At 60.6% G+C, this 11,481-nt stretch overlaps 1 protein-coding gene across 3 annotated transcripts in view; it reads right to left on the bottom strand.

Annotated features, from left to right (window-relative positions):
* Positions 1-1,001: 1,001 nt before the first annotated feature.
* The window catches only part of SBK1 (SH3 domain binding kinase 1), a 50,299-nt gene continuing 39,819 nt past the window's right edge, over positions 1,002-11,481 (bottom strand). For all 3 annotated transcript variants that reach the window (XM_045542859.1, XM_045542858.1, XM_045542861.1), the window contains exons 2-4: positions 6,781-7,013; positions 5,335-5,537; positions 1,002-4,672 (exon numbers count right to left, since the gene is read on the bottom strand). In XM_045542859.1, coding sequence (XP_045398815.1) covers positions 3,845-4,672; positions 5,335-5,537; positions 6,781-7,006 — 1,257 coding nt within the window. In that variant the 5' untranslated portion in view covers positions 7,007-7,013 and the 3' untranslated portion in view covers positions 1,002-3,844. The remainder of the gene's footprint in view (positions 4,673-5,334; positions 5,538-6,780; positions 7,014-11,481) is intronic.

Here is an 11,481-nt window from a genome sequence, read left to right as displayed (position 1 = left end):
CAGTGCTGATTCTGGATGCACCTGTATTTGAAGGCAGAGTCAACAGACACAACTAGGTAATTAGTAAATATTTGTTTGATGGGCCAGGTGCAGTGGCTCATGCCCATAATCCTAGCACTCTGGGAGGCTGAGGCGGGAGGATCCTTTGAGCTCAGGAGTTCGAGACCAGCCTGAGTAAGAGCAAGACACTGTCTCTACTAAAAATAGAAAAAAATTAGCCAGGCACGGTGGTGCATGCCTGTAGTCCCAGCTACTTGGGAGGCTGATGCAGGAGGATCACTTGAGCACAGGAGTTTGAGGTTGCTGTGAGCTAGGCTGACGCCACTGCGCTCTAGCCTGTGCAACAGAGTGAGACTTTGTCTCCAAAAAAATTTTTTTGTTTGAATTAATGTTGAATCATGAAACTCCCTACAGCTCGTCCCAACTCCCCCTGCTTTAGAACTTCCACTTTGCCTGTTGCCGGAGTTTGCACCCACCGCCTGTTCAGCTACCGCCTGTTCAGCTTCCTCCTGCCCCCGCCATGCTGATCCCTGGAGAACTTCGAATCCTTTGGACTTGTCTTCAGAGAGCCTCCAACCACTCCTCCAAACTTGGGTGGGTTTCCCAGTTCCATACCTTCACAGTGCCCAGTCTGCTATCTGGGTGCTGTCTGTCTCCATCACCGGATCGCCAGCTACCCGAGGGTAGGGGCCCTATCTGTCCTGCTCCCAGCTGTGTCCCTGTCCCTAGTAGGAAGCCTGGCACACACAAGTTGCTTGGTAAATAACTGCTGAGTGGCGAACTCACCTACTCTGGTCCTTGGGCTTTTTGCCTCTACTTCCTGCCCAGTCTGAAGGGCCGTAAGCTGAAGCTGGACTCCAGGCCAGGGACTCCCTCCCCTGGCCTGGGTCTCCTGGAGGCCTGAGAGGTCATGGGGAGCCTGGAGCATTTGTCAAGATCAGACCTTCAGTTTCCAGGGTGCCCTCCCACCTCAAAACCGAGACCAGACAGCCACCCAGTGGTAATTTTTCTAAACTTTTGTTTATTTTTTAGCAATTGTCATGTTTAGAGAAGTAAATAACACATTTAAAAACCTTCTCAGGGCCAAAGGCTACCAGAGTATTTACAAACACATGGCGTGGGAGGTGGCAAGACATGGGGGTCTGGGGCTTTGGGACTTCTGGGATTCCACCCAGACCCCTGCCCCAGTCCCTGAGCCAGGCTCGGACGCTGATGCCAGCCACCAGGAGTGTCCCACCGGCCACAGCATGGGCTCAGGGAGCATTGGGCAGCCTTGGAGCTCTGCTCAGTGGGCCTGGTGGGAGACCCTCTAGCTGACCTGTGGCCCTGCCTCCCGCCCAGGGGCTCCCCACACCCCACAGGCCAGCTCAGAGGGGCCTCTGGGAAGCACCGGAGGACAGGGGCAGTATGGGGGACACAGGAGCTGGGACAGAGGCCGGAGATGACCTGGCCTGCCCGGGGTGGGATAGACACACACGCACACACACACAAACATACACACTGTACCTTCACAGAGAAATCGAAAGGGGGGGAGATTTTTTGTGTGTTTTTTTGTCTTCTAAGTCTTCATGTCTACGGTGTTATTTTTTGCTATTATTTTTTGTTTCTTTGACAGTGACATAAACTGAGGTAAACATCTGTGACCAACACCTCTCCTAAGGGGCAAAGGGTCCCAGCCCAACCAGCAGAGGAGGCAGCAGCAGAGCCCTGACCTGTGATCCAGTCCTGCTCTTGGGTCAGGTTTGTCGCTGCCCTCCTGGCCCCTCTGCAAATGAGGGCTGAACTACATCACTACAGTCCCTTCCCGACTCTAACATACTAGGTACTACGACAAGGGAGACGACTCCCAAACGGGATCTTAACAAAGAGAGGGGGGTGTGCACGCAAGGGACGTCTACTGTGGAATCTCGCTTCCTTGTTATTGCAGGAGAGATCAGGATGTCGCGAGGCCTAAGGCAAAAGGAGAAGTCGCGGCTGGGAGAGGTGGCCCGGCTGGGCTCCAGGTGGGCTGGGGCAGTGATGGGGCCTTCTCTGAGACTTGGCCCTTGGTGGGAGGAGGGGTCTGCTACTTACCTGGCATGTGGAGGGCCCCATGCCCACGGGGGAGGTGGGGTCTTGAGAGGAGTGGGCATACCAGGGAGAGGGGGGGCCAGGCCCTGGGGCAACCACACACTGTTTGTAAACTGGACCCGGGCAGGGCAGGGGGACCTATAGCCCTTGTTCGAGGTGGGAATGAGGGGTGAGTGGAGAGGTGGGGGCTCCAGGCCAGAGAGTGATGGATGTCCACTCTGGCCAGCCTGGCCCACCAAGGAGGCCCCTCAAATGCCCCAGAACCCCAGGAGGGACCCAGGCAGGGGTGGCCCAGGACAGCTGCTAGGGCACTGTCAGGCACGGAGGGCAGCTTCACCCATGCTGAGGTTATTGTGGGGGTCCCGGGCCACTACAGAGAGGGCAGGAGGTCCCCTTGAGGGAGCGCTGGGTGAGGCTGGTTCCTCTTGTCTGTTTTGCTGCCTGGGGGCCTGGACCAACCAGCAGGTGCCCCCCTGCCGGATTCCCTGAGGGTGGGGGAAATGCAGGCCTGGTGGGAAACCTGGGTGGGGCGGAGTGGCTGAGGCATCGCGATGCGCAGTCACGCGAACACACAAGGCTGCGCCCGCACGCCTGCACTCTGCGCACACACCTGTTTCCACGCGTCCACAGCCCTCCCGTTCTGATGCCCACACACGCGGCTCCTGCCTCCTGCTGCTCCAGTACCAGAAACATGGCAGATGTGAGGATGAGGTCAGCCCGGTGTTGGAGGGTGGCATGTTTGACCCCGACAAAATCTCAGAAGAAATTCCTGGCGTAAGTCACCGCGCTGCCTGCGGGAAGCCCAAGCTACTCTGTCCAGGCTGGGGCAGTGAGGACTGGGAGGATCTGGGAGAGGTCCCTGGGCCTGAAGAAGATGCAGCTTGTGGGGAGCGGGCTGGGCCCGGCCCTTGGCTCTGCACTGGCTGCCGGCCCTAAGGATGCAGGGCGAGACCCCTGCCCTGAGAGCCCTTCTATCCCCGGGACTTGTCAGGACAAGTGGAGAGGGGAGGGGAGAGAGCTCTGCCTCTCTGTGGCTACTGGCCCACGGCAAGCCGCCTTCCGTACTGGACTCAGTGTCCTCACCGGTGGAATGGGGGCGTAGGGGTCACTAGGTTCTTGGGGCCCGTACCTACACACAAACACACCTATGCGACATCCAGAGATTTGCTACATTTCCCAGGGCTTGGCCTCTCCCCTCCAGCCTGCCAGCAAAGGGGCAGGACGCACTGCCTCCCCTCATTGCCTTGGTCCCAGCCAGTGCCGGTGAGAGGGGAGGGCCTTAAGCCCCTTCTCTGCCCAACGTTTCAGTCCTTTTCTGTGCCCAGGGTGGGAAGGGGGCAGAGTGGGGTGGCCAGGAGTGCAGGACCTGGGTGGGACTGCAGGATGATCTGCCAGGGGTGTGAAGGGCCAAGAAGGAGCAACTAGTCGGGGTTCCAGGGCTCAGGGAGGTGTCTGGGAGTCTGGCCCCGCCGCTCCCTTGCTCCTGTTGTGGGCGGGGCTCTGAACGCTCGGGTCCGCGGGGCGGGGCTTCTCTGGGCCGCGGCCCCGCCCGCCGGGCGGCTTCGGAGGTCTTTGGTGGCTGTCTCGCCAGCCCCCCGAGGACCGGGCCGGACCGCCGGGACCCGCAGCCAGCGGTCCTGCCTAGTCTACCCGCTACGCCCTCCGGCCCAGCGGACGCCGGTCGCTTTCCTGCCGGCCGCCGGCACCGGCTGGGAGCAGGCCCAGGGCGGCTCCCCCCGCTGCGTGCCCGCCCCGGGAGGGCGGCGGGGGCGGCTCAGACGCAGATCTCGATGGCCGTGGCCAGCACCACCTGCCCTTTGCTCTTGTCCGGGCGGCCGTCGGTCCTGCCGGGGGGTGCCGGGGGAGCCAGGCCGGCCTCGGGCACCGGCACGGGCACGGGCACGGGCACCGGGACCGGCCCGACGGCCGGGGGCGCGGGCCGGGAGCCGCTGCCGCTCTCGGTGAGCACGGTCCGCTTGAGCGGCCCGGGCGCCTCGAGCCGCAGCGGCCCAGCGGCGGGCAGGCGGTCCCCGGGCGGCTTGCGCGCGCGGTGCGAGGGCCGGCGCCGCAGCTCGGACGTGAGCTCGTGCTTGAGGAAGCGGAAGACCTCCTTGGCCGGGCCGCGGCGCTCGGGTTCCAGGGCCAGGAGCCGCTGGAACATGCGCAGCGCCGGCTCGGTGAAGCGGCGCCACTGCGACGGCAGCCCCGGCAGGCGGCCCCGCTGCCAGCGCACGAACTCCTCGAAGAAGGCGTCGGCCCCCGACGCCGCCTCCCACGGGAAGTTGCCCGTGAGCACGCAGAAGATGAGCACGCCGAAGGCCCACACGTCCACGCCCGTGTCCACCGCGAAGCCGTCGGCGCGGCCCGCCTGGCACACCTCGGGCGCCGTGTAGGGGATGGTGCCGCTGACGCGCTTCACGCGGCAGCCCACGCGGCGAGTCATGCCGAAGTCGGCCAGCTTCACGCGGCGGCACTCGCGGTCGAACAGCAGCACGTTCTCGGGCTTGATGTCGCGGTGCACCAGCTGCCGCCCATGCATGAAGTCCAGCGCCAGGCCCAACTGCTGCACGCAGCGCTTCACCGTGTCCTCGGGGAGCCCAACCTGCGGCCGGGGCGTGGCGCTCAGAGGTGGCCTTTCCCTGCCGCCCACTGCCCCAGTTGCGCCCTGTCCCAGCTGCTCCCCGCGTCCCACACGGGCACCGCTGCGGCTCCCTCTCCGTCCCGCGCATTCTCGCCTCCCACCCTTTGCGCAGTGCCCCCAAGGAACGGAGCGCTCGCTAGTGCTGCGCTAGGCGACCTTTCAGCTCTGACTTCATCAAACCCTCGCAGTGGCTGTTCCGCTGGGGGGACATGGGAGGTCTCATCACTTAGCCAGCAAATGGCAGAGCAGATTGAAACCTAGCGCCTGGATCTTCCCCCACTCTCCGGCCAGCTCCAGGGTCACCTGCTCTGGGGCCTCCTTCCCAGGGGGACCTGACACCTCGCCTCTTGTGCAGTTCCAGAGGAGGGCGCTGTTGGACCTTATCTCATCTTTCTGGCTGTTTCCTTCAGTGCTTATCTCAATCTGATGTCTGGAGCGGCTTGTTGTGGGTGTCTGTTTCCCCATTAGAGCAGGGGCAGGGCCTTTGTCGTCTTCACTGTGCGTCCCTAGCCCCCGTAACAGTAACTGACATACAGTAGGCACTCAATAAATACTTACTGATTGACCCCCCCCACACACACACACACTCACACTCTTCCCTCGCTATGCTGCCGCCCTAATACCTGCGGAGGGATGATGTCAAACAGGTCCCCAGCGGGCGCGTACTCCTGCGCGAAGACGTAGCAGTCCTCCGTCTCAAAGACCACGTCGAAGACCTTGATGATGAAAGGGCTGGAGGAGAGGCTGTTGGTGATGCTCACCTCCCGCAGGAAGTTCTTCAGCTTGGTTTTGCTCTTGTTCACAAACTTCAATGCCATTTTGGTGCCTGATGGGAGTGACAGCGACTGTGGTGAAGCCCCCTCTCCCTGCCGTCCTGCACCCGGCAAGCCCATGCCTGTCTGCACAGCCTGTCCTAGTGACAAGGCACAACCTGGGCCCCAGCCTGCATGACTGTCCTCATTTTCCAGAGAGGAGACCCAGCGAGAGAAAAGGACTTGCCTAAGGCCCTGCAGCAAGGCAGGATCAGCTGGGTCCCCTACACCCAGGCTGTACCCTCCACGAGGGGGTGCTGAGGAGGGCCTGCCGCATCCTCCACCTGCTCTCATTTTGTCCTGCCATACTGTGTGCTTATTTGTCTATGCCCCTGCATGTAGGGACCTCTGTCTTGGTCCGCCCTGTGTCTCCAAAGTCTGGCACATAGTAGGTGCTCAGCAAATGTCTGTTAAAGGGATGAATGAATAAGAAGAGAGGAGACACTTCAAGGCACACATCCCTGACTCTGTGCTTGGGCAGGCATTTGGGCCCACCTGGTGCAGTTGTGTGACACACAGCATGTGTCCACAGAACGCTCACGCATCACAGGCCCTGCCTCCAGCACTTCGCATTTACAACCCATGGCTCATAGGGGGGCAAAAATGTTACCCTATTTTACAGAGAAGGAAACCAAAGCACAGAGAGGTCAAGTCACTTGCCCAAGGTCACACAGTAAGCAAGTAGCAAAGCTCCGGTGGCCCCAGGTCCAGTGCTCCTCCTTCTGCCCTCGGTTGGCACAGAGCCCCCTGCCCCAGCTGGCTGAGTGGGTACCACAGTGAGCCTCCAGCATGGGGGGGCACCCAGCTCAGCGGCTAAGCGAGAAGGCTCTGGAGCTGACTACTGGAGTTTCATCCTAGTTCGAACCCTCTGTAGCTACATAACCTTGTCAAAGTGACTGAATCTGTCTAAGTTTTACTGTCCTTACCTGAGAAATGGAGGTGGCTATACTGACCCCACAGGGTCATCTCCCTCCACCATTTAAGTGCAGTGCCTTGTTCCGAGCACCCACCCTCAGCTCTCTGTCCTCATCTCTAGGGGAAGCAGATGCTGCAGAGGTCCCGGGGCACGTCCCCCAGCTTCCTCTCTTGCCCCATCTGCCCGGTCTCCTCCTCCCTGGGCCACATCAGGCCTCATCCTGTCCACCAGGCCCCTGGCTCCGCCTCCTTGCTGGCCTCCTGGCCCCACGGAGAGAACTAGAGAGCCCCGGTCATGCCCCCCACCCCAACCTAAAACCCTGCCACCCTGCAGACACTAACCTGTGCCCTTGTAGGCCACCAGATCGACCTTCCCATAGGTGCCTTTGCCCAGTTCCCGGACAAGTTCATAGTGCTTGGTGACGTCGCTGGCTGCCAGTGTGCGGAGGGTCAGCGCCTGCATGTCTTCAGTGAGAAGGGGCACGCCAGCACCAGGCCCAGGGGCGGTCCCCGGCCCACAGCAGGGCAGGGAGTGGGGCGGCTCAGGCTCTGGGCAGCCCACGCTCATCTTCTCCCTGTTGGGGTTGTGGCATGAAGTGTGTCATCAGGCTAGGGCCCTCCTCCCGACTCCCCAGCACCCAGAAAACTTGAGGCTGGGCCCAGATGCCAGGCCCAAGATGACCACAAGGGGGCGAGAAGCATCCTCCCAAAAGGGCCAAGCCTGAGCCAGCATTCTGCAAGACAGCCACTGTCCCTGCCCTCGCACTTGGGTACCACCAGCCCATCTGCCTCATGCTGTCACCCACACGGCGTCAGGCAAGGCCCCTGTGTTTATGTCACACAGACACAGCCAGATACTGAGTTCACACGAGTGCTCCCATTCACAAGCATCAGTGAAGCACCCACTGTTTGCCAGGGCCGTCCAAAATCCTGGGGACACAGCACTGAACACACGCCTAAGAATCCCTGGCTTAGGCTCCAGAGGGAGACGGGCAGTAAACACAGTGACACGTGAACCAGAGGAAGGGGAGGTCTGAGGCAGTGGCTGCTGCATAAAACATCTCGGCCACACAACGTGGCACAGCCACACGCGAACACAGCCTGGCAGTGCCTCCCCCACCGCAGATGACACACAAGGCACACACAGTACAGCTGTAGTCCCAGGGCCCCACCCAGCCCCCTGCCCCCGGACTCAAGGCCAGAGCACCCACCCCACCAAGACCTAGCCCAGTGGCATCACCATAGCTCACTGCACCCTTAAACTCCTGGGCTCAAGCGATCCTCCGGCCTCAGCCTCCTGAGTAGCTGGGAGTACAGGCGTGTGCCATCATGCCCAGCTGATTTTTCTATTTTTTGCGGAAATGGGGGTCTCACCATGTTGCTCAGGCTGGTCTCAAACTCCTGACCTCAATGAATTCTCCCACCTCAGCCTCTCAAAGTGCTGGAATTACAGGCATGAGCCACCGCACCCGGCCTGGGACCTGACTCTTGAAGGCTCTGAGTGGGTGACAGTGAACTAACTCTCCATCTGGGGCCTTCATTTCTTGTTTTTTCCCTTATTTTTTTTCACTTCATTTTGCTACAGTTTTATTGAGGTATATTTGATGTACAATAAGCTACACATATTTAAAGTGTACAAGTTGATGAGTTTTGACACACGTATACATTTATGAGGCCATCACTGTGATCCGGATCACGGACATACCCATCATCCCAAAGCTCCTTCTGTCCCCTTATATGCCCCTGTCCGTCCCCAGCCCTGTCTTCCAGGCAGCCACTCTGGGACCCTCCTTTCTTATCTGTGAAGTGTGGGGGTGCGGGGGTGAGCCTTTCCCGGGTGCAGGTGTGAGTGTGTGTCTGTGCGTGCACTGGCCGGAGAGGCCTCCAGCCGCTGGGTGCCCGCCTCCTGGTGCAGCCTCCCTCTGCCCTCGCCTCACTCCCTTCTCCCTCTAATGACAGATGCATCACCCCCAGCCTGCCCCTCAGCACCTCCCCCCCACCCCCCACCGTAGGACAACCACCACAGCACCATCTGGGAGGAGGCACAGATTGGGAGCCAGACAGCCTGGGTCTGAATCCTGACTCCATCTCTTGCTAGCTGGATGTCCTTGGGCAAGCTACTTCGTCCCTCTGTGCCTCAGTTTCCCCATCTGTAAGAAGGACATAATAACAGTACCTTCTCCCCATGGGCTGTTGCCAGGATTAAATAAGTTCACAGATGCAAAGCATCTGGTGCCCGGCACACAGTGGGTGTCTGCGGGTGCCGGTGTTGACCTGCTGCTAACATTGTTACTCCCTGCTGTCCCCGGCTGAGCCAGGGCTGCTGGCCATGGCGGGGGGTGGGGGTGGGGCCCTGGGGAGGGGAGCACAGAGTCCTCACCCCGGCCCAGCAGCTCTCTTCCAGGCCCCAAGCACCCCCTGCACCCCCCCCCCCCCCCCGCCTTCCCCTTCGCTCCGGCACGACCCAGCCTCCCACTTCACACGGAGAGGAGGAACATCAGGAGGAACTTCCTGGCCTCCCACCCAGCCCCAAACGGAGCTCCATCTGCACCGTCCTCTCAGCTGGCTGGGGAGGAGGCAGCCCTCCCCCCAGCGCCCGCCCTCTGCTTCCTCGGGATCCTCTGCCCGTCACCCCTCTGCCCACCCCTTCCCTCCGCTCACGAGCCCGCCCGTCTCCCCTGCTCTAACAGAACCCACCGCCACCCCCCTCCACCCATCCCCCACCCAGCTACTTACTGCCTTTGCTTTCCTAGTCATTTTCAACCTGAACGCGTGCCAGGGACTCTGGCTGAAATGCCACATACTGTCCTCGGAGAGTCTAGTCTGTAGCCTGCACCAGCCCACTCCACAGGCCCACGGAGGCCCGGTCCCGCGTGCCCTTCCTCTCGACCCTTAGCGTGCTGACCCGAACGCGGACACGACCCCTGTCGCCAAGTCTCCATGCAGTCCCAGCTCTGGCTGCACGGCACTGGGTCTGTCCTGGGCTGCCGGGGGGCGGCATCTCTCTGTGAGAGTCTCTCCCTGGTTTCAGGGGCTGGAAAAGATCTGCTCTTCCAACCCCAGTCAAAGGTCCACCCTGGGTGAGGAGGCTCCTGAGCTAGGAAACCCAGGCGAAGGCCGCAGTGCCAGCAGGGAGAGGCACGGCTGCTCCTGTGCCGCATCCTCAGGCCAGCGCGTCCTTGGGCCCTTTCTGTGCGGAGTGCGGGGCTGTCCCCGGGGGTTCAGATGAGTGCACAGCCCTCTTTGCCTCGAGCTCCTCCCCCGCCCGCCAGGGAAAGGCGCCGGCTGCTCTGCTGACCTACTTCTCCTGAGGTGTGTGGACTCCCCGAGGACTGCTGAGGTGGGCGGGCCACGTGCGTGCAGCACATGTGTACACATGTGTGCAACTCTCCCACCTTGGGCTTTGGCCCTGCCAGGTCACTTCGGGCTGTTCTGCACTCCCTGGGTGTGGGACTGGCAGCTGGCAGTGGCTATAAACCCTCCCTCCACCAGGGACTGGGGGGTGCCTGGCTCCTCTCCGCACCCTTGGCCTCAGCTGCCCCAGGTAGGCTCTGGGTGGGGCGGGGCACAGCCACGTGGGCTGGTTAGGGCCTTGCCCATGCCCCTCCCCCTCAGCTGCAGGTCCCCGCTCTGCCCACTGCCCCACACGTCTGCTCCACAGCTCTGGTGGCCCCTATTGCATGTCCTCACAGCTCCTGAACAACCTCTCCTGCCTGTTTCACCCTCCCGGGCCTCATTACCCTCAGGTCCTGCTCCTCCAGGAAGCCCTGGAGCAGTAGTCCCAGCTGTGTCCCTCTCTGTCCCATTGATAGGCCAAGAGCTTCCCAGGGGAAGGGGCTAGACTAGATTCAACCCTCTCCCTCATTCCTTTCCTTGGTTTGTAGGGTCCAGTTTTGGGGTTCTCCCCACCACCCCCTCCTTCCCCCTTCAGGCCTGTTCCCCACAAGGTGCCAGCAGGAGACAAGGAATTAATCCACACGCCCGCGCGTCATCCCCCAGGTACACACTGCCTCTGACCCAGTTCCGACGCATGTGACTTGAGAGGCACAGTGGGGAGTGACGGGAACAGCGCGGGCCTTGAGGCTTGCAGGATTGGCCTTGATCTTAACGTGCGCCACTTTTTAGCTGGGTGACCTTGAGCAAGTCACACCACTTCTCTGAGCTTCAGCTTCCACGTCCGTATGATCAAGAAAATAACAGGAACAATGGCAGTAATAATAATGGCACCAACATTTATAGGACGTACGACATGCCAGGCCCTGTTCTAAGGACTAACTCACTTAATCTTCACAACTCTTAATAGTCAGGTATCATTATCATTCCCACTTTGGACAGGAGGAAAACAAAGCACAGAGACTGAGTAACTGGCCCAAGGTCACACAGCTAGCATGGGGATTGGCTCAAAAGTTGGTGCTTTTAACCACTGTGCTTTCCCAAGGATGTTGGGAACATCTTGCCCAGATCCCTCCGTAGCCAGGTAGGGAAGAAGAGGACAGAGTCTCAGTGGGAACTTGATCCTCAAAGTATTTTATCATCACCATTGTCACTGCACCCACTTCCAGAAGCAGCTGTGGGCTTGATGGCGGTGATCTTGCCAACGCCAGGCAGGGGAGGCCTGGGCTGACCTCCGTTCATGCTGTGCGGTTGGCCCCGCACCCACCCACGCTCAAGCTGACTGTGCTGCTGGGGCCCCCACTTTGCACCCCGCTGGCCCCAAGGGAGGCCTCCACCTGCTATTTGTGTTGCTGAGTGCGGGCGGGGTCCCCCAACTTCATGGCAGAAGTTGTGGCTCTGCCACATGCTTGGAGGGCCACCGTGGTCGGGGAGGGTTTCCCAAGGGAGGTGCAAGACTGAACCACCTACCACTTCCTCTTGACGGTCGGCTGGAGCTGGGTGCCACCCGTATGAAACTGCACTGACCTTGTCACCCAACTCAGGCCTACTTTGGAACCCCTGTTCCCCACCGCACACACAAACACAAGCATGTGCACACACACAGACACACACAGTGCCACCAGCTTGGCAAAGTCTCACTCACTGAGT

The sequence above is a fragment of the Lemur catta genome, chromosome 2, assembly GCF_020740605.2.
Source record: "Lemur catta isolate mLemCat1 chromosome 2, mLemCat1.pri, whole genome shotgun sequence".
Classification (NCBI taxonomy): Eukaryota; Metazoa; Chordata; class Mammalia; order Primates; family Lemuridae; genus Lemur; species Lemur catta.
The sequence above is the reverse complement of the archived record's forward strand: the minus strand, read 5'-3'. Positions and strand labels throughout refer to the sequence as shown.